Source organism: Neovison vison, chromosome 13 (genome assembly GCF_020171115.1).
Source record: "Neovison vison isolate M4711 chromosome 13, ASM_NN_V1, whole genome shotgun sequence".
NCBI classification, from domain to species: domain Eukaryota; kingdom Metazoa; phylum Chordata; class Mammalia; order Carnivora; family Mustelidae; genus Neogale; species Neogale vison.
The window spans coordinates 83,808,089-83,829,873 of record NC_058103.1 but is presented as its reverse complement, the minus strand read 5'-3'; the positions used below and the strand labels follow the sequence as shown (position 1 = coordinate 83,829,873).

Sequence of the window (21,785 nt, the reverse complement as noted above, 5' to 3'; positions counted from 1 at the left end):
ACAAAAGTTGTTAATGATTTTATTTCTTTAAAATTTTATTTATATGGGGGGTCCCGGATGGCTCAGTGGGTTAAAGCCTCTGCCTTTGGCTCAGATCATGATCTCAGGGTCCTGGGATCGAACCTAACATGGGGTAACATGGGGGGCTCTCTGCTCGGTAGAGAGCCTGCTTCTCCCCCCTTCCCCCACCGCCTGCTTCTCTGCGTACTTATGATCTATTTTATTTATTTATTCAAGATAGCACGAGAGAGAGAGAGACCGCGTGTGTGCGCAAGTGGAGGGAGAGTTAGAGGAAGAGGGAAAAGTAGACTCCCCACTGAACAGGGAGCCCAGTGTGGGGCTTGATCCCAGACCCCAGGATCAGGACCCAAGCTGAAGGCAGACGCTTAATCAACTGAGCCACCCAGGCACCCCAAAAGTTGTTAATTTAAATTTATTTATTTATTTATTTTGAGAGAGAGCGCTCACACATGTGAGCGTGGGAGGGGGGATGTGGCAGAGGCAGAGAGATCTCAGGCAGAGAGATCTGTGCCTCCATGTGGAGGCACAGAGCTGGAAGCGGCGCTCTGTCTCACAACTGTGAGATCATGACCTGAGCCAAGATGGAGTTAGATGCTCAACCGACAGAGCTCTGCTATTATGAATGGTGTTGTTTTCTTAAAATCATTTTCTGATTGTTCATTGTTAGTGTATAGACATATAGCTGATTTTTAAAAAAGATTTTATTTATTTTTTTGACAGAGATCACAAGTAGGCAGAGAGGCAGGGAGGCAGGGGTGGGGAGCAGACTCCCTGCTGAGATGCAGTTGCCCGGCTTGATCCCAGGACCCTGAGATCATGACCTGAGCTGAAGGTAGAGGCTTAACCCAATGAGCCACTCAGGTGCCCCTTTATAGCCGATTTTTGTATATTGATCTTGTATCTTGGAACTTCGCTGAGGTTGCTTATTAGTTTTTCGTGTGAATTTGTGTTTTCTATACATAAGATCATGTTTTGGCAATAAAGATAGTTTTATTTCTTCCTTTTCAATCTGGGTTTTTTTGTTTGTTTGTTTTTAAAAGATTTTATTTATTGCTTTGAGAGACAGTGAGAGAGGGAACACAAGCAGGGCAAGTGGGAGGGGGAGAAGCAGGCTTCCTGTGGAGCAGGGAGCCTGACGCAGGGCTTGATCCTAGGACCCTGAGATTATGATCTGAGCTGAAGGCAGATGCTTAACGACTGAGCCACCCAGGATTCCCTCAGTCTGAATGTTTTTTAATATTATTTTTTCTAGTTATCCTGTCCTGATTGTTCTAGAATCTCTAGTATACTGTTGAATAGAAATAGCAAAAGCAGACATATTTTCTTGTTCCTGAGCATTAGGGGAAAAGCTTTCAGTCTTTCGCCATTAAGTATCTTGTTAGCTGTGAGAAACATCTGTTTTCAAAAAGTCTTTATCTCCAAGTAATTATAGATGTATAACAATTGGCAGAAATAGTACAGAGAGGTATCATGTACCTACCTTTCACCCACTTTTTCCCTGTGGATACATCTTATATAACTATATCACAGTATCATAATGGGGAAATTCACATCATACAAGGCATGTGTATAATTCTTTGTCACTTTATCACATGTTGATTACTGTAACTACCACCATAATCAAGATACAGAAATATTCCATCTCCACAAAAATTTCCCTTGGGCTCTTTCTTTTTTAAAATTTAAGTAGGGTCCAGTGTGGGGTTTGAACTCACTACCTTAAGATCAGGGGTTGCATGCTCTAGGGACTGAGCCATCCAGGCACCCTAAGATACTTCTTTGTAGTTAGGCCTATAGCCCTCCCTCTCACTCTTCTTAGGCCCTGGCAACTGCTAATTTGTTTTTTATCTCTACAATTTTGTCATTTTGAGAATGTTATGTAAATGGATTCATACATTTTGTGAATTTTTGGCATCAGGCAAGTTTTAAATTCAGGTTACTTTGATTTTTTAAAAAACACATTACCCCTTGTTTTATGGATACAGTAACTTCTTTTATTTTTTTATTTCTTTTATTTTTTAAAGATTTTATTTATTTATTTGACAGAGAGAGATCACAAGTAGGCAGAGAGGCAGGCAGAGAGAGAGAGGAGGAAGCAGGCTCCCTGCTGAGCAGAGAGCCCAATGCGGGACTTGATCCCAGGACCCTGAGATCATGACCTGAGCTGAAGGCAGCGGCTTAACCCACTGAGCCACCCAAGTGCCCGATACAGTAACTTCTTAAGCGTTTCTGAAGATAATGAAGTTTTAAAAAAATGTTTATTTCCTACATATGTTTACTTCGAGAGCCCACTTTTTCTGAGGTCGTTTGCTTGGTCTTCCTGTTACGTGTTACAAGTTTTTGAGAGGTGGGTGATGGGTAAAAATGGTTTGAATTACACATACCACTTAAAAATACTGATTATTTTTCTTAATTTTCTTAAAACAATTAAGAATTTTGATTTTGGGGCGCCTGGGTGGCTCAGTGGGTTAAGCCGCTGCCTTCGGCTCAGGTCATGATCTCAGGGTCCTGGGATCGAGTCCCGCATCGGGCTCTCTGCTCAGCGGGGAGCCTGCTTCCTCCTCTCTTTCTCTGCCTGCCTCTCTGCCTACTTGTAATCTCTCTCTGTCAAATAAATAAATAAAATCTTTAAAAAAAATATTAAAAAAAAAAAGAATTTTGATTTTGTTTCGATTTTAAAATAGAATCTTATGAAGTCTTTGATGATGGTGGTGGTGATGTTTTTCCCTGAAAAGCATTTGTAAAGGCAATGACACAATAAAACTTTTACCTTTACTGCTGCTATTATTTTATTATTTTGTGCTGCTATTATTTTATTTTGGTCAAAGTAATACATACATGTACATCCACATATAAGTCATACAATCCCACAATTGTATGTGTATATGTATTCACACAGAAAGGTAGTTCCATATGTGCACACATACATACTCAGAAACAAATCAGAACACTCAGCAATTTCTGCCACATAACTTTTCTGTTTGTGATTGGTGCTGCCCAGTAGACAAATTATACTTTGACCCTTTTTAGCTTTTATCCCTTCAATATTATCTGTTGATTTAATATGGAAGATGAGGACTTGTTTCATTCTTGCTATACCTTATACACATATGTGCCTACCCACTCCTTCCCTTTCTCATCCTTACTCGGTATAGCCTAAGCTCTAGCAGAGTTGTAACAGAATTTTTATGGCTTCATATATCTATATGGTTTTTTTCATGAAAGATTTCCTGAGCACCTCCATCTTCTAATTCAATTCTGGACTGTTTAACCGTTTCTTGGCCTGCCTTTTACCATTTTCCTTTGGATTTCTTTCATCATTCCTGATCTGGAACTTCTGTACCCTGGATACTGTCTTGGATCTTTTTTTAAAGTTGATTCTCTTGGGGCACCTGGGTGGCTCAGTGGGTTAAGCCTCTGCCTTCAGCTGAGGTCATGATCCCAGGGACCTTGGATCAAGCCCCGGCATGGGCTCTCTGCTCACAGGGAGCCTGCTTCCCCCTCTCTCTGCCTGCCTCTCTCCCTACTTGTGATCTCTGTCTGTTAAATAAATAAATAAAATCTTTAAAAAAAAAATAAAGTTTATTCTCTTATTTTGAAGTGCAGCTTATAACTTCCTGAGAAAAGGTGTAGGAGAGGTAATTTACATGTCTGAAATGTGTTTATGCTGTACATTTGATTGATAGCTTAACTGGGTTTAGAATTGTAAGTTGAAAGTAATTTTTCCTTAAAATTTTAAATACACTCTTCCATTGTCTTCTAGCCCCCCTCAGTATTGAGAAGTGACATTCTGATTCTTGTTTCTTCATGATTTTTTTTAAAGGTTTTATTTATTTATTTGACAGAGAGAGATCACAAATAGGCAGAGAGGCAGGCAGAGAGAGAGAGGGGGAAACAGGCATCCCGCTGAGCAGAAAGCGTGATGTGGAGCTCAGTCCCAGGATCCTGAGATCATGACTTGAGCCGAAGGCAGAGACTTAACCCACTGAGCCATCCGGGCGCCCCTCTTCATGATCTTTTACCTTTATCTGCAAACTTTTTTTTTTTTTTAACCTTAGTTACCTCAGGTGTTAAGAAATTTTGTGATGTGTGTAAGCTTTGATCTTTTTTCATTTGTTGTTCTGCATACTCATTGGGTTCTTTTAATGTGGAAATGCATGTCTTTAGTTTCAAGAAACCTTCTTATATTATTTCTCTAATAACTTTCTCCTCCATTTTCTCTGCTCCTCTTTTTTACCTCTATAACTATTAGTTGGATATTGGACCTCCGAGCTTAATTGTCTGGTTTTATTGTCTTTTCTGCCTGTGCCTATATCTCTGTTGTTGTTGTTCTTTTTTTTATTTTAAAGATCTTGTTTATTTATTTGACAGACAAAGATCACAAGTAGGCAGAGAGGCAGGCGCGGAGGGGGGTGAGAGGGTTGGGGGGCAGAAGCAGGCTCCCTGCCGAGCAGAGAGCCCAGTTGGGGGCTCAATCCCAGGACCCTGGGATCATGACCAGTGCCAAAGGCAGAGGTTTTAACCCATTGAGCCACTCAGGCGCGCCTGTTGTTCTTCTATCTAAGTTTCCTTAACTCATTGAATGAATTTAAAATTTTATGTTACTGATTTCTCTTTTTGTTTAATAAAAAGATAACTGTGAGTAATGGTACGATTTATGACCAGTAGGAAATAATTTGCTTTTAGGATATACTACTTGACTTCTGCTATGTCCCTTGTTATTTAATTGGGAAGCCATGTAGATACTTTGTGATTATCCCAAATTCAAACTCTTACATTTGGTATCCAGTGCAGCAAAGATTGTGTGCAAATTGGTAAGAAAGCATGTAATGAATAAAGCAGGTACTATTCGAAGGAAAGGATACATTTGAGAATTCAACACCTAGTTTTTTGAGGTGCTTTCCTGTGGATCATGCAAAGTAACAGAATTTTTTTGGTGTAATTTCATAGGATGAATTTTCAGGATTGTCACCGTATGAAAGGAAGAGACTGAAGAACATATCAGAAAATGCAAACTTTTTTGCTTCTCTTCAGTTGTCTGAGGTTTGTGTGGAATTTCTTTTTTTTTTTTTTTTTTAAAGATTTTATTTATTTGATAGAGATCACAGGCAGGCAGAGAGAGAGAGAGAGAGGAGGAAGCAGGCTCCCCGCTGAGCAGAGAGCACGATGCGGGGCTCGATCCCAGGACCCTGGGATCATGACCTGAGCCGAAGGCAGAGGCTTTAACCCACTGAGCCACCCAGGCGCCCCTGGAATTTCTGATTAAGAGCAAGATGCCATTCCTCTTGCCCATAGGTCAATAAAATACTCATAGTATCAGGTTTCATATATTAGATAAGGAAGGGTAAAATTAGGACTGAGTTTTGTGTTTAGTAAGAGGAGGTTACCATATTTTATTGATTCTAATTTTTTTTCATTTTAATGCTTTTGAAATTGACATCTTGAAACTGTAACTGGCAGCTCTTCCTTTTGTTGGTGCATAAGATAATGGTGTCTTATGAAAGGTTATCTTGGATTCAGGGGAACAGGGTATGCTCCAAGTGGTTGCTTCCTCTAAAGGATAAAGGGGAAATAGGAGGAATGGGTTGAGGGATGTGTGGTAGAGGAAAGGACAAGCCTTCTCCCCCCTCCCCCAATCCTTTTTTTCCCTAAGATTTATTTATTTATTTGAGAGGGAGAGAGAGCATGAGTGCAAGTGGGGGAAGGGGCAAAGAGACAAGCAGACTTCCTGCTGAGCAGGGAACCCTGGGATTATGACATAAACTGAAGGCAGACACTTAACTAGCTGAACCACGCATGCGCCTGTCTTTTTTTTTAAATCTTAAAGAATAGATGAAAATATGCTTTGTATAGTGAACTTTAAGGATAAATGGCCAGGGGCACCTGGGTGGCTCAGTTGGTTGAGTGTCTGCCTTTGGCTTGGATCGTGATCCCAGGATCCTGGGCTAGATCCCCACATCAGGCTCCCTGCTCAGCAGAGAGCTTGCTTCCTCTCCCTCTGTCTGCCACTGCCCCTGCTTGTGTTCTCTCCATCAGATAAATAAATAAGAGCTTTCAAAAATGGTAATAAATTCAGAATCTTAAAAAAAAGGATAAATGGCCAATGTATGGTAATGTTTTATAATCATAACTAAATGTGTAATTTACATTGTGTCTTCACACTGTGGGTGGAAACTTCTGTGTGTGAGATCACCCTGTGTGAGGTAGCCTTTCAGGAAGGTGTGTGATATTTTCCTTCATAAGGTAACAAGCCCTTGGCTTTATTAAATAATTACTTGATATCTTTGATTACACATTCTCAAATATTCAACATGTGTTTGCATCTTGAGGGAAGGGTGGGTAACTTAATATAAGGGACTAAATTGTTGAGTTACTAAAAGTTGAAAAGTCATCAGAAATTTAAACAAAGTATCTCTGATTTTGATTTTAGTTACCAGAAATTATGATTTGATTTATAGAAGTGTAATACAGCTTTTCTGGAAAATATCAAAATAAGAATTGCCTATAGCAGAAGTTAAACTATCATGTTTTAATTCATGATAGTATATTTGATTAAATGTTTAATGTTCAATCATGTAAACTCATTAGCAACCTGGTCCAAGGTATCAGAATGTAAATACAATGCAGGGCTTGAACTCTTGACCCTGAGGTCAAGACCTGAGCCCAGATCAAGTCTAATGTTTAACCAAGTCCTCCAGTTCTTTAGATGTTATTATTTACTTACTTTTATTATTCATGGTTTATTTGTCTCATGTCTGTTACCAAGAGCAGGTATTATATCTTAAGGATCTTCATTTCCTATATAGATCTTAGTTCAGTGTTGATAAAACAGCTTACTTAATATTTTATAAGGTAGTATCTTTACATGTATGTTTTGTATATTTTGCAGTCAGCTGCAAGGCTCCGTGAAATGATAAAAAAGAGGCAGCCTCCTGAATCCAAAAGGTAAAAGATTTGGTTTACAGTGCTTATACCATGATGTATTACTGAGTTATTTATAATTTGAAAAAATTGTTACCATGGTAAAATAATAGAAACTGTAATCTTAAACTTGTTGTTTCACATCTTTACGAGCATTTGCTGTTGTCAGTGTTCTGGATTTTGGCCCTTCTAATAAGTATGTATTGGTATATCTCATTGTTCTTTTAATTTCTATTTCTCTGATAATATGAGGTAGAGCATTTTTTCATATGCTTATTGCTATCTGTATATTACTTTGGTGAACTATCTGTTAAGATCTTTGGCCCATTTTTTAATTAAGTTGTTTGTTTTTTATTGTTTTAAGTTTTAAGAGTTCTTTGTATATTTTGGATAACAGTCCTTTATCAGATGTGCAAATATTTCCTCCCAGTCTGTGGCTTGTTTTCTCATCTCTTGACAGTGTCTTTTGCAGAACAGAAGTTTTTAATTTTAATGACGTTTACTTCATCAATTTTTCCTGTCATGGATTGTGTTTTTGGTGTTTTATTCCAAAAACCATTGGTATACCCAAGGTCACCTAGATTTTCTATTCTACAAGTTTTATAGTATTGCATTTTACATTAGATTTGTGATCTGTTTTGGGTTAATTTTGTGATGGAGGTAAAGCTGTGTCTAGATTGATTATTTATTTATTTATTTTTTGGGGAAGAGATGAGTGAGAGAGACATAGTGAGCATGAGCCAGGGAAGAGGCAGAGGGAGGAAGAAGCAGGCTCCCCGCTAAGCAGCGAGCCTGATGTAGGGCTCGATGATCGTGACCTGAGCCAAAGGCAGACGCTTAAGTGACTGAGCCACCCAGGTGCCCCTAGATTGATATTTTTTTTAAAAAAATGTGGTTGTCCATTTGTTCTAGCACCATTTTTGAAAAGATTTTCTACATAGACTATCATGTCATCTATGAGCAAATGCAAGTTCTGTTTTTTTAAAGATTTTATTTATTTATTTGATGCAGAGAGAGAGGGCATGAGTGAGCCTAAGCAGGGGGAGTGACAAGCAGAGGGAAGGGAGAAGCAGGTTCCTAGCTGAGTAAGGAGCATGATGTGGGGCTCGATCCCAGGACCTGGGGGTCATGAGCTGAGCCAAAGGCAGATATTTAACCAACTGAGCCACCCATGTGCCCCTGCAGCTTTTTTTTTTTTTAATTATTTTAAAAAATAATTTAAAACAAAATGATTTTATTTATTTATTTGAGAGAGAGAGAGTGCGCATGAGAGAGAAGAAGGTAAGAGGGAGAAGCAAGACTCCCCGAGGAGCAGGGAGCCTGATGTGGGACTCCAGGATCATGACCCGAGCCAAAGGCAGTCACCCAACCAACTGAGACACCCAGGTGTCCCAGCTTTTTTTTTTTTTTTTTTTTTTTAACTGAATAGATTACTGGTTTATTATAAAAGGATATAACTTAGAACAGCTAAAGGAAGAGATGCATAGGGCAAGGCACGGGGAAATGGTATAGAGCATCCATGCCCTCTCAGAGCACTCTCTCACTGCTATTCTCCTAGCACATCTATTTGCTCACCAACCTGGAAACTCTTATTTTTATTTTTTAAAAAAGTATTTATTGAGAGAGCGTGCATGTGAGGAGGGGGAGGGGCAGAGAGAGAGGGAGAGAATCTTAAGTAAGCTCCATGTCCAGTGCAGAGACTGACTTGGGGCTTGTTTTCATGATTCCAAGATTATGACCTGAGCCAAAACCAAGAGCCTGATGCTTAACTGACTGAGCCTCTAGGTGTCCCCAACCTGGAAACTTGAACAAATATAGTTTTATTTTTTTCATCCAAATCTGTGTACTATTTCTTTTCTTTTCTTGTCTTATTGCTTTAGCTAGAACTTCCAGCATAAGGTTGAAAAGGAATGGTGAGCGAGGACATCTTATCTTATACCTTATCTTGGTGTTTCTCACCATTTAAGTATGACATTAGCTCTAAGTTTTCTGTAGGTACTCTGTCAAGTTTGGAAAGTTCCCCTCTACTGAGATTTTTTTTTTTTTTAATCACGAATGGGTGTTAGATTTAGTTAGAAGCCTGTTCTACATTAGTTGATGGGATCGTGTGATTTTGCTTTTTTAGCCTATTAATGTGATGGATTACATTGAATGATTTTTTTGATAGATTACAATAAGTGATTTTTGAGTGTTGAACCAATCTTGCATACCTGGAATATATCCCACTTGGTTGTGGCTTGTAATACTTTTTGTACATTGTTGGGTTCCTTGTACTAATATTTGAGGGTTTTGCATCTGCTCATGAGAGATTATTGGTCTGTAGTTTTCTTTTTTATAATATCTTTGGTTTTGGTATTAGGGTCATGCTGACCTTCTAGAATGAGGTAGGTAAGATTCTCTCTGCTTTTATCCTCTAAAAGAGGTTATAGAGAATTGGTATAATTTCTTTCTTATATGTTTGGTAAAATTCACCAGTGAACCTATGTCAGCCTGGTGCTTTCTGTTTTGGAAGATTATTAATTATTGTATAATTTCCTTAATAGGTTAAGCCTATTCAGATTATCTATTTCTAATTCAGATTGTGAGTTTAGCAGTTGAGTCTTTTCAAGACTTGTCTTTCATCTAGGTTATCAAATATGTGGGCATAGAGTTCATATCATTCCTTTATTGTTAATGTCTGTTGGATCCATAGTGCGACCCCTCTTTCCTTTGTGATATTGATAATTTTTTTTATTAGTTAGCCTTCCCTAGAGGTTTATTGATTTTATTGGTCTTTTTTAAAAAACGATTTTATTTATTTATTTGACACAGAGAGAGCACAAGTAGGCAGAATGGCAGCAGAGGGAGAGAGAGAAGCAGGCTCTCCACTTAGCAGGGATCCCAGTGCTGGGCTCGATCCTAGGACTCCTGGGATCATGACCTGAGCTGAAGGCAGACACTTAAATGATTGAGCCACCTAGGAACCCTGATTTTATTGGTCTTTTTAAATTTAATTTAATTTTTTACTTTTTTTAAGACTTTATTTATTTGAGAGAGAGTGAGAATGAGAAAGAGCAAGAGAGATCACGGAGAGGGAGCGAACTTGCTGCTGAGCAGAGAGGACCCTGAGATCATGACCTGAGCCTAAGGCAGATGCTTAACTGGCTGAGCCACCCAGACACCCCTGTTGGTATCTATCTCTCTATCTATTAATTAATTAATTAGAGACCAGCCAAGCACAAGCAAGGGGAGGGGCAGAGGGAGAGAGAGAGAATCTCAAGTAGACTCTGGTGAGCATGGAGTCCGACATGGGGCTTGATCTCAAGACCCTGAGATCATGACCTGACCTGAAATCAGGTCATGATCTGATGGACACTTAAACAACTGATCCACCCACATGCCCCAAATTTTATTGGTTTTTTTGAAGAACTGGCTTTTGGTTTTGCTGATTTACTCCCGCATCACCCTGCCCCCAGTGATTTCCTGTTTTTAATTTTATTGATTTGTTCAGCTTTTATTATTTCTTTTCTTTTCCTTACATTGGATTAATTTGCTCTTCTTTTTCTAGTTTCCTAAGTTGGAAACTTAGATGCTTGATTTTTGACCTTCTTTCCTAATCTGTGGACTCACTGTTACAAATTTCTCTGTAAGCACTGCTTTCTCTACATCCCACATATTTTATTAGGTTGTGTTTTCATTTTCATTTAGGTAAAAATATTTTTTATATCCTATAGAGATTTAACAGATTGTTTTCTTCCCCCTTTTGTTTTTTTAAACAGATTTTATTTATTTTAATTTTTTTTTTTTAAGATTCTGTTTATTTATTTGACAGAGAGAGAGAGATCACAAGCAGGTAGAGAGGCAGGCAGAGAGAGAGGGGGAAGCAAGCTCCCCACCAAGCAGAGAGCCCAATGCGGGGCTCGATCCCTGGACCGCAAGATCATGACCCGAGCCGAAGGCAGAGGCTTAACCCACTGAGCCACCCAGGTGCCCCAAAGATTTTATTTATTTACCTGAGAGAGAGAGAGATCAAGCGAGAGAGAGAGAAAGAGGGAGCACAAGCAGGGCAGAGGGAGAATCAGACTCCCCGCTGAACAGGGAGCCTGAGGTGTGGCTTGATCCCAGGACCGTGGGATCATGACCTGGCCCGAAGGTAGATGTTTAACCAACTGAGCCACCCAGTGTCCTTGTATGTGTTATTTCATTGAGTTGGATTGTTCCAATGGATGACCAGGGATTGAGCCTATATTTTCCAGGGTGGGGTGAGAAGACAAGTTAATTACCTGGAGGATGTTTTAATAACTTGTTTGAAGGGTTGGAGTGGTAGAGAGGACATGAGCCTGAACAGAACTGGGGAGGATTCTATTTCACTTAGCGATGATCCTTAGAATCATCCCAGTCTCATTCAGGATGCCTTGGGGTCAGTATAATGAGGCACCTGACTGAAAAAGTAATAGAATTCCTGAAGAGGCAGAGAAGCAAACAGGAACTTGGGATTGTCTTGACGAGGGAAACCTAAGTAAGGATGAAAAGATAAGAAAAAAAAATGCAAATGTACACAAAATGCTTTCATATAATCAGTAATGTGGATGAGTTTTGTTTTTTTTTTTTTTTAAAGATTTTATTTATTTACTTGACAAAAAGTGTGAGCATACACGGGGGAGAAGCAGGCAGAGGGAGAGGGAGAAGCAGGCTCCCTGTCAAGCAGGGGAGCCTGATGAGGATCTCAATGTGAGTGTCATGACCTGCGCCAAAGGCAGATGGTTAACCAACTGAGTCATCCAGGCGCCTCAACCCATGTATTATTTGTTGTTTAATTTGTATGTATTTTGGGTTTTCCAGGTATCTTTATCTTACTGACTTCTGGTTTAATTCAGTTGTGTTCTGAGAGCAAACATTGTAAAATTTTCTTCTTTTTAAAATTTCTATACTTTTAAATTTGTTAAGGTGTGTTTTATGATCTAGAATGTGGTCTGCCTTGGTGAATGTTCCATCTGAGCTTGAGAGGAAATGTGTATTTTGTTTTTGAGATAAAAGAATTTTTAAAAAGATTTTATTTATTTATTCATGAGAGAGAGAGAGGCATAGGCAGAAGCGGGATCCCCATGGAGCAGGGAGCCTGATGTAGGCTCCATCCCAGGACTCTGGGACCGTGACCTGAGCAGAAAGCTGATGCTTAACTCACTGAGCCACCTAGGTACCCTCCCCCCTTTTCTTTTTAACAGTTTTTTTTTTTTTTTTCAAGATTTGTATTCTGTTTTTGAATGAACTGGTCTATAGAGGTTTGTTTTATCTAGTTTGTGGATGGTATATGTCAAGTTCATCTGTGCCCTTGCTGATTTGCTGCCTGCTGGATGTCTCCATTTATAACAGGGGAGTGTTTAAATCTTCAACTAAGATAGTAGAGGCACCTATTTCTTTTTGGAATTCTGTTAGTTTTTGCCTTACATAGTTTGATTTTCTGTTGTTAGGTGCATTATGTTATGCTGTCTTGGAGAATTGGACCTTTATCATTATGTAATGCCTTTCTTTATCTCTGATAACTTTCTTTGTTATGAAGTCTGTTCTGTCTGAAATTAATATATTCACTCCTGCTTTCTTTCCATTTGTCCAATAGCATGATCTATTTTTATCCATTCATTTATTTTTAATCTTTATGTGTCTTTATACTTAAAGTAGATTTTTTTTTTGAAGATTTTATTTATTTATTTGACAGACAGAGATCACAAGTAGGCAGAGAGGCAGGCAGAGAAAGGAGGAAGCAGGCTCCCTGCTGACCAGAGAGGCCGAGGTGGGGCTGGATCCCAGGACCCTGGGATCAAGACCTGAGCCAAAGGCAGAGGCTTTAACCCACTGAGCCACTCAGGTGCCCCTAGATTTTTAAAAAATTCTATTTATTTGACACAGAGAGACACAGTGAGAGAGGGAACACAGGCTGGAGTAGTGGGAAAGAGAGAAGCAGGCTTCCTGCTGAGCAGGGAGCCTGATGTGGGGTTTGACCCCAAGACCCTGGGATCATGACCTGAGCGTAAAGCAGACACTTAATGACTGAGCCACCCAGGTGCCTGCCCCCAGAAGCTTGCTCTTCCTCTTTAAATTGTGTTATTTGTCTTTCATTGTGCCTTGTAATTTTTTCTTGATAGCTGGACATGATGTACTAGGAAAAAGGAACTATTGTAAATAGGCCTTTAGTAATTGTGGAAGGGGAGAGAGAGCTGTTCTATAGTCCTGTGATTAGGTCTGTCTTTTAGAGAGCCTTTGTTTTCTGAGCTGTGAATTTCATGATGTTTTATTTCCTTTCCTCCCCTGTTAGGTGGGAGAGAAGGGTAAGAATGGGCTGGAGTTCGGTATTTCCTTTCTCTGACGTTAAACTCTGATAATACCCTAGCAGATTAGGCTCTGGTTAACTAGTTCTCCTGAGGGCAGGCCTTGTTAAGAAGAACAAAGTGCTCTGGTGTATTTCAAAAATGTTCTTTTCCCCCTCCCACTGTGGGAAGCACGAGGGGATTTTTCTCTGATATTTACTGAAGACCTAGTTGAGTTCCTGGTTGTAAATCTCACAAAATACTAGGGGTGAGTCCCCCTTGAGGGTTTATTTTTTTTTAAAGACTTTTTTAGAGCAGTTTCAGTTATACAGCAAAATTGAGAGGAGGGTACAGAGATTTCCTGTATATTCCTCTGCCCCCACACATGCATAATTTTCCCCATTATCAGCACCAGTCAGTGTAGTGTGCATTAATTACCAAGGATGAATCTACACTAATGCATCATAATCATCCAAAGTCCATAGTTGGCCTTAGAGTTCACTTTTGGTGTTGTGTGTTGTATGGATTTGTATAAATGTATAATGACATATATCCATCATTATAATATATAGAGTACTTTTACCACCCTAAAAATCTTCTGTGTTCTCTCTGTTCATCAACTTATCACCCTCAACTGTGGCAGTTATCTTTTTTGTCTCCATTGTTTTGCCTTTAATAGGAGGCCATGTATTTGCGATCATACAGTATTTAGCCTTTCCAGATTTACTTCCTTCTCTTTGTAATAGACATTTAAGTTTTCTCCATGTCTTTTTATGGCTTGATAGCCTGTTTCTTTTTAGTGCTGAATAATATTCCATGTTTGGATATACCGTACTTTATTTATCTTCAGTTGAGGACATCTTGGCTGTTTCCCAGTTTTGACAGTTATGAATAAAGCTATTATATATACTTATGTGCAGGTTTTTGTGTGGACCACTGTGGAGTTTTTAACTTGTCCATGCTGAGCCTCCAGCATCTGGTCAGTACAGTTCAGGTTTTCCTGCCTTGGCGTTGGTTCCCATTGTGGTTTTGGTTCTTGACTTTCTGTTCTAGTAGGCCATGACTCCTTATATTTGCCTGTCTCTCCAGTATTGAGGACAGAAAGCAGGTGCACTGTGTCCTTGCTTCTCTTAAGGATCCTAGAAGAGTTACTGACTTGTCAATCTGTTCACCTTTTTACTTGAAAAGACAGGGTGGTGAATTTCAAGTTCCTTATTTGTGGAACTGGAAACTGGAAGTTCTGAACTACTTTTTTAAAATGAAAAAATAGTACACAAAAGAAGTAGGGTACGTATATGATTTTAAAAAGTAAACTATATGGAAGGAAATGCAATGGAACATTTAAATCTCTTTTCCATTTTAGACCTTAGTTCTCCAGGCCTTCTCCCTAGAAGAAACCACTGTTAGTAGTTTCATGTGTATTCTTTAATAGCTATTCTTAGTATGTACAAATACATGTGTGTACATAACCTTTCTCTCAAAAAAAATGGAAGCATATTCAGCATGTACTGGACCTTGTTTTTCCTTCTTATATCTAAGAATTCATGTCATATCAGTGTGCAAAGGTCTATTTAATTCTTCTTATGTTTGCATATTATTCTCTTAGAGATGTATACCATGATTTGTTTTAACACCTCTCACCTCTCCATGGTGAACATTTAGGATTTTATTTAAAAGCATGGAAACATAGGGCGCCTGGGTGGCTCAGTGGGTTAAGCCGCTGCCTTCGGCTCAGGTCATGATCTCAGGGTCCTGGGATCGAGTCCCGCATCGGGCTCTCTGCACAGCGGGGAGCCTGCTTCCTCCTCTCTCTCTCTCTGCCTGCCTCTCTGCCTACTTGTGATCTCTCTCTGTCAAATAAATAAATAAAAATCTTTAAAAAGCATGGAAACATAAATGTTCGGTTAGAATCAGTGTAGTCATGTACGTATATTTTTGTAATGTGTGAGTATATCTATAAGATACATTCCTGGAAGTTATCTCCTTAATATTAACAAATACAGATCACTGTTTTATAACTTGAATTTTTTTCCCTCACTCCTTTAGGAAAAAGCCAAAGAAGAAAGAAAATGGGACTGGATGTAGAAGGTCAATGAGATTATTAAAAGTAGATCCTTCAGGAGTGTCATTACCAGCACCCCCAGCCCAGCCGACAGTAATTGTAGATGAAAATGTAAGAAAGTGCAAAAACAAGATATTACTCAATAAAATACTGAAAAATTTGAAATGTTTGAAACTAGATTTTAAAGGTCATTAAATTTCTTTAATAGGTGCTTCATTAAGTACATACTTGACTGATTCTTGTTTAATGATTAAAATGTCAAAATCATAAAGACTAGTTTGAATTTTTGCAGGCTTACATGCTATGGAATTATGGGTAAATTACTTAAAACTTTCTGAGCCCCAGTTTCCCCATATTTAAAGTGGCAACAGTATAGAAATTTCAAAGAGGATTTGTGGGAGTTAAGTGAAACAGTATCTATAAAGTTCTGTATACTGTGTTAAGGGCTTAGTAAGTAAGCAATAAATGGTAGTATTACTGTTATTAATAATACATAATACGTGATAATGGTGATGGTCCCTTGCTGTAGTATAACTTTGTACTATGAGTGAATAGAAAGAGTTTTACTTATACTTACCAAGTTTATTGTCTAAATAATATTTTAATCATTTTTTTATTCAAGTGCACCCACTGTTTTTAATACTTTTATCTAAGTGCTGAATTATACTTTAGAAGGTAACACTAATTAGATTGGTGCTTTGGGAGCTAATTGCAAATTAAGGTGCTTGGGAAGAGTAGCTTTCCAGTATTTCTGAAGCCTCCGCCCATGGTAGATATATTTACATTTAACTCATTAATGCCACACAACTGAAGCAACACTTGTGAAATGATACTTAATACTTACTGCATGTGATGTACTTTTTGTATTTTCTATTCCTTTGCTTTTCATTAAAACATTGCTGGCCATAATACATTGAAATGATTTCACAATGCATGGGTTACAACCTATGATTTAAAAAATCGCTGGCATAAAATAATAACTTTGCTCTGAGTAATGCAATTGAACCAATCTGAATCCATTCCTAGCAACTCCTGTTTTTGGCATTCTAACTTTTGACAAGGTAACTTCTCTAAGATTCATCATTATCTCTTTAAAATGTGGTATCTCATTCACTGGATTATTATGAGGATTAAATAGGGTAATATATGTTATTAGTTTATAGGATATACCTGGCAATCATTCACTGAACAACTGTTTTTGAATGCTAATGATGTGTCACCTATGTTGGTACTGAAAGTAAAGTACTAAAAAACTTACATTCTAGGGCAGAGCAATAATCAACCTGTTTTATTTCTCATTTTAGTCTTTATTTTCTTATTTTTTATAACAGCCTTTGTTACCTCCTGGGCCTTTAGAAATGACTCCTGAAAATCAAGATGATGACAGTGAACTATTTAAAAGATTTTTACAGACTTGGACAGAAGTGAGCAAGGTATCACTTGGGAGGGCTTACGGCTTTTAGAATTATCTGTTAAGGAAATTTCAGTACATTTATTAACTTAGTACTTTGGTATTTTTCATTGTTTCAGACAAGTATTAAGAATACTGAGAAGGAGTTAGTTAACAGTAAAAGGTGAGTTAAAAATCCCATGCCTCTCTCTGCCTTCCTCTCCATCTACGTGTGATCTCTGTCAAATAAATAAATAAAATCTTTAAAAAAAAAAAAAATCCCATGCCTTTGATTTATATTTTCTACAGTCTTTAAATTATAAAGATCATATACCATTACAAGAAGTTTTGAAAATGAGGTGAAATGATTACCTATAATATTTCTATCCTAGCATTTGTTGTTTTTGTATATTTTCTTCCAAGTATTGCCACTTGCAATACCGCTATGATACGAGTTTCCTAAATGCTGGGATTTTGTCTCAGTAACCAAATGGTGCCTGGTACATGATATATGTTCACTCATTATTTAATAAATGAGTGAATCCATGTACATTTTTAGTTTATTCTAGGGTATATATAAATTTGCATTATGCATTTCATTAATATTATAGTTACAAAACATTAATACTATGTTACTAGAGTCTTTAAATTTATTGATTAATTGCCTACTATTTCATTTACTTAACTTTTTCTGACTTTGTTGGTATTTGGAATTATATTCAGTTTAGTTTTGTGTGGTTAGTTGCGTATTTAGTTATATGTGTACGTACATTAAAGTGTATATGTGTGATGGTGGGTTAATTCTTTAGGATAGATTCCAGAAGTGAGATTAATGACTCAAGTATTAATGGACATTTTTCTGGCTTTAGTATACATTACTGAATTGTTTTCTAAAATCTTTTTCTTCTAAAAATCTCATATGAATTTACTCTGCCACTAGCACTGTTAGTGAATGTATGTTTTAACTGTAGCCTGCTACCTTTTGTAAGTGAAAAATAGTATCCCATTCTTTAATTTGATTCCCTTGATTATTAGGAGGTTGACTGTTTGCACTAACTGTGTCTCTTTTATTTTTTGAGTCATCTTTTAGTTATTTTGACTACTGATTGGTTTTACTTCTAAAATTTAACTTCTTTTCCTCAGCTATAAAGCCAATTTAAGTGGTATGGTCATTACTGAAGATACTGTTCATAAAGTCACCAGAGGTGCAATATTTTCTGTGGCTCTCCACCCATCAGAAATTAGAACTTTGGTAGCAGCTGGGGCCAAATCTGGGCAAGTTGGACTTTGGGATTTGGTAAGTTAATTTTTTGAAAGTAATAAAGTTTGACTGAAATAGTCTATAGGAGAATGGCCTACAGCCACATGTTTTATAGATGTTACTTGAGATTTATAGTTTTGTACTTTGTGATTCCAGATTTTAGAAATCAAGAAATTTTTGTTGGCTTTCTAGAACTTAAAACATTTTTTATTTCATTATTAGTCATTTGAGCATAAATTAATTGCCAGGAAACGGTTATACCTTTAAATGTAAATATGAAAAGATCACACAAAATTCTTAGTTTTCTGATTGTGTTTATACTTATTTATTTATAATATTTTTATTTATGTTTGTGAGAGAGAGCACGAGAGCAGGCAAGCATGGGCATGGGGGAGGGGCAGAGGGAGAAGCAGACTCCCCTCTGCACAGGGAGCCCAGAGGTGGGACTCGATCCCAGGACCCTGGGAACATGACCTGAACTGAAGGCAGATGCTTAACGGACTGAGCCACCCAGGCACCCTCTATTTTTTTTTAAGTTTTATTTATTTATTTGATGGGGCCGGGGAGGGGAGAGAGAGAGAGATACCACAAGTAGGCAGAGAGGCAGGCAGAGAGAGAGGGGAAGGCAGGCTCCCTGCTGAGCAGAGAGCCTGATGTGGGGCTTGATACGAGGACCCTGAGATCCCAGGACCTGAGCCAAAGGCAGAGGCTTCACCCACTGATCCACCCAGGCACCCCATCCCTCTAACTATTTTTAAAGTTTCTGGGGCACTTGGGTGGCTCAGTCGATAAACATCTGCCTTTGGCTCAGGTCATGATCCTGTAATATTGGGATTGAATCACCACGTCAGGCTCCTTGCTCAGCAGACTCTCCCTCTGTTCTTTCTCTCTCTCTTGCTCACTCTTTCTCTCTCAAATAAATAAAATCTTTTTTAAAAAATCTAAAAATAAATAAAGTTTTAAGACTGGGAAAAATATCTTCCTAGGGATCTGCTTAGGATAATCCCATTCAGGGGTGCCTGGGTGGCTCAGTGGGTTAAAGCCTCTGCCTTTGGCTCAGGTCATGATCCCAGGGGTCTGGGATCGAGCCCCGCATCGGGCTCTCTGCTCAGAGGGAACCTGCTTCCTCCTCTTTCTCTGCCTGCCCCTCTGCCTACTTGTAATCTCTGTCTGTCAAATAAATAAATTAAATAAATCTTTAAAAAGAAAAAAGATAATCCCATTAATTTTTTTATGAGTTACAAACGGACACTGAATTCCATTCATTGTCCATATAATTCCCCATGGATTGATTTTGTTGGTTACAAAATTGAGAAAAGCCAAGTTAATGTTCTTGTATTTATTTTCTTATTGGCAAAGTAGGACAAACACCTGAGAAATACTGTAAGGACAATTAATGGTGATGAATATACTATGGTAACTTGAAGCTGGTTAGGGTTAATAAACAGATGTTGTGAGAAGAAAGAAATAAATACCAAATTCTCTCTTGTTTTTGGAGCATAGGTTCTTCCTTAGTTTGATAAAGTGGGTGAGGTTGGGAGGTAAAAGGATTTGGTAAATAAAACAAATAGAGAAGTGGGAAGAGGACTAAAAATAGTATAAGGTAGTACAAGCTAAGAGATGAGTTTCATGGGTTGGAGTTTGACCAGCCTTCTTGAAGCAGGTAAGTTAAAAAGAATGGGAGTAGAGAAAAGGCCACTGGTTTTGAAATTGGGGTACCATTAGTTGAGAGAATAGCTTCAACAGTGAGATAAGGAAGGAACACAGACTTTCATAGAATAAAAAAGAATAGGGTAGTGGAAGAAATGAAAGCAATCAATAAAAATCAGTGGTTGAAGAACTCTGAAAAGGAATAATAGAAAATTAGCATAGTCAAGTGAAAATCTTTTCAGGGTAGATTGATTTGTACAGAGTTGAAGATGTGTAAAAGTCCCTTTGTCATGTCTTTCCTGGTGGCTCCAAAATCTGTATTACTAAATCTCTGTAGTCTGATATCTCTCTCAACTTTCTAATTGTCCTGGACACTTGGCTATCATGTTAACAACTTGAGTAAGTCTTAAATGCAAAACTTCTGCTGTCCTGTACTCATCCCCCAGTTGCTCTAGTTTAAAAAAAAAAACTTAACTTGGAATCAGTTGGTCAAGTGGCTGCCTTTGGCTCAGGTTATGATCCCAGGGTTCTGGGATCCAGCTCCGAGTCAGGCTCCCTGCTGGGTGGGGAGCCTGCTTCTCCCTCTCCCTCTGCCTGCTGCTCTGCCTACTTGTGTCAAATAAATAAATCTTTGAAAAAAATTTACTTGATTAACACATAATTACCTATTATAAAATTCACGTTTTATTTTATTATTATTATTTTTAAAGATTTTATTTATTTATTTGACAGAGAGAGATCACAGTAGGCAGAGAGGCAGGCAGAGAGAGGGGAAGGGAAGCAGGCCCCCTGCTGAGCAGAGAGCCTGATGCGGGACTCGATCCCAGGACCCTGAGATCATGACCTGAGCCGAAGGCAGCGGGTTAACCAACTGAGCCACCCAGGCGCCCCAAAACTCACATTTTAAATATAGAACTCAATGATTTTTAGTACGTTTATTACTGAGATGTGTAACTATTCATACTCTAGTTTCAGAACATTTTCAATCATTCCTATATGTTCCTCGGCTATTTAGATTTAATCCCCCAGTTAATCACTCTCGTTCCCAGGCAGATCTCCATAAATCTGCCATTTTTGGACATGTCATATAAATAGAATCATACGGTATTTGGTCTTTTATGTTAACTTTTTTCTCGTAATGTTTTCAAGTTTCATTTATGTTTTAGTATATATCAATATTTCATTCTTTTAAATTGTTGAATAGTATTCCATTGTATACCACATTTTGTTGATCCATTTTCTCACTTAATAGATATTTAGATATCTTTACTTGGTCTACACCTTAGCTTTCAAATCTCATCTCAGTTCCTCAAGGAAGCTTGCCCTAAACCTCTAAATTAGGTCAGCCCCCTGTCATATGTTTTCATTTACAGTACTTTTCCTTCATTCTGAATAATGCTACTAAAAACATTGGTGTACACATTTTTGTTTGGATATGTGTTATTTCTCTTGGGAAGACACCTAGGGGTAGAATTGCTGGGTCTTAATGGTAATTCGTTAACATTTTGAGGAACTGCCAAACTGCATTCTAAAATGATTGCTTCATTTACTATTCCCACCAGCAACATATGAGGGTTCTAATTTCTCCACATGCTCACCAGTATATATTATTGTCTGTCTTTTAGAGTATAGCCTTTCTGGTGGGTGTGAAATGGCATCTCATTGCGGTTTTTTTTATTTGTATTTCCCTAATGACTAACAATGTTCAGCGACTTTTCATGCCATTTGAATATCTTTGGTGAAATAGCTATTCAAATCTTTAATCAATTTTTTAAAAAAGATTTTATTTGTTTATTTGACAGAGAGAGATCACAAGTAGGCAGAGAGGCAGGCAGAGAGAGAGAGAGGAGGATGCAGGCTCCCTGCTGAGCAGAGAGCCGGAGGCAGGACTTGATCCCAGGCCCCTGAGATCATGACCTGAGCGGAAGGCAGAGGCTTAACCTACTGAGCCACCTAGGCGCCCCCTTTAATCAATTTTTAATTAGGTTGTTTGTTTTATTGAACCAGAAGAGTTCGTAAATTCTAGATACAGATTCTTTCTTAGATATGTTTTTGGATTTTACTTATTTTCTTAATGCTGTCTTTTTTTCCCTTAATGCTGTCTTTTGAAGTGCTAAAGTTCTGAATTTTGATGACGTCCAGTTTATCAAGATTTTTTAATGGATTGTGCTTTTGGTGTTATATTTTAAAAATCTT

The 21,785-nt window shown here is 38.1% G+C and overlaps 1 protein-coding gene across 2 annotated transcripts in view; it reads left to right on the top strand.

Moving 5' to 3' along the window:
• The window catches only part of WDR76 (WD repeat domain 76), a 64,277-nt gene that overhangs the window by 8,804 nt on the left and 33,688 nt on the right, over nt 1-21,785 (top strand). For both annotated transcript variants that reach the window (XM_044229495.1, XM_044229496.1), the window contains 6 exons: nt 4,972-5,064; nt 6,911-6,966; nt 15,273-15,399; nt 16,620-16,721; nt 16,819-16,862; nt 17,822-17,975. In XM_044229495.1, coding sequence (XP_044085430.1) covers nt 4,972-5,064; nt 6,911-6,966; nt 15,273-15,399; nt 16,620-16,721; nt 16,819-16,862; nt 17,822-17,975 — 576 coding nt within the window. The remainder of the gene's footprint in view (nt 1-4,971; nt 5,065-6,910; nt 6,967-15,272; nt 15,400-16,619; nt 16,722-16,818; nt 16,863-17,821; nt 17,976-21,785) is intronic.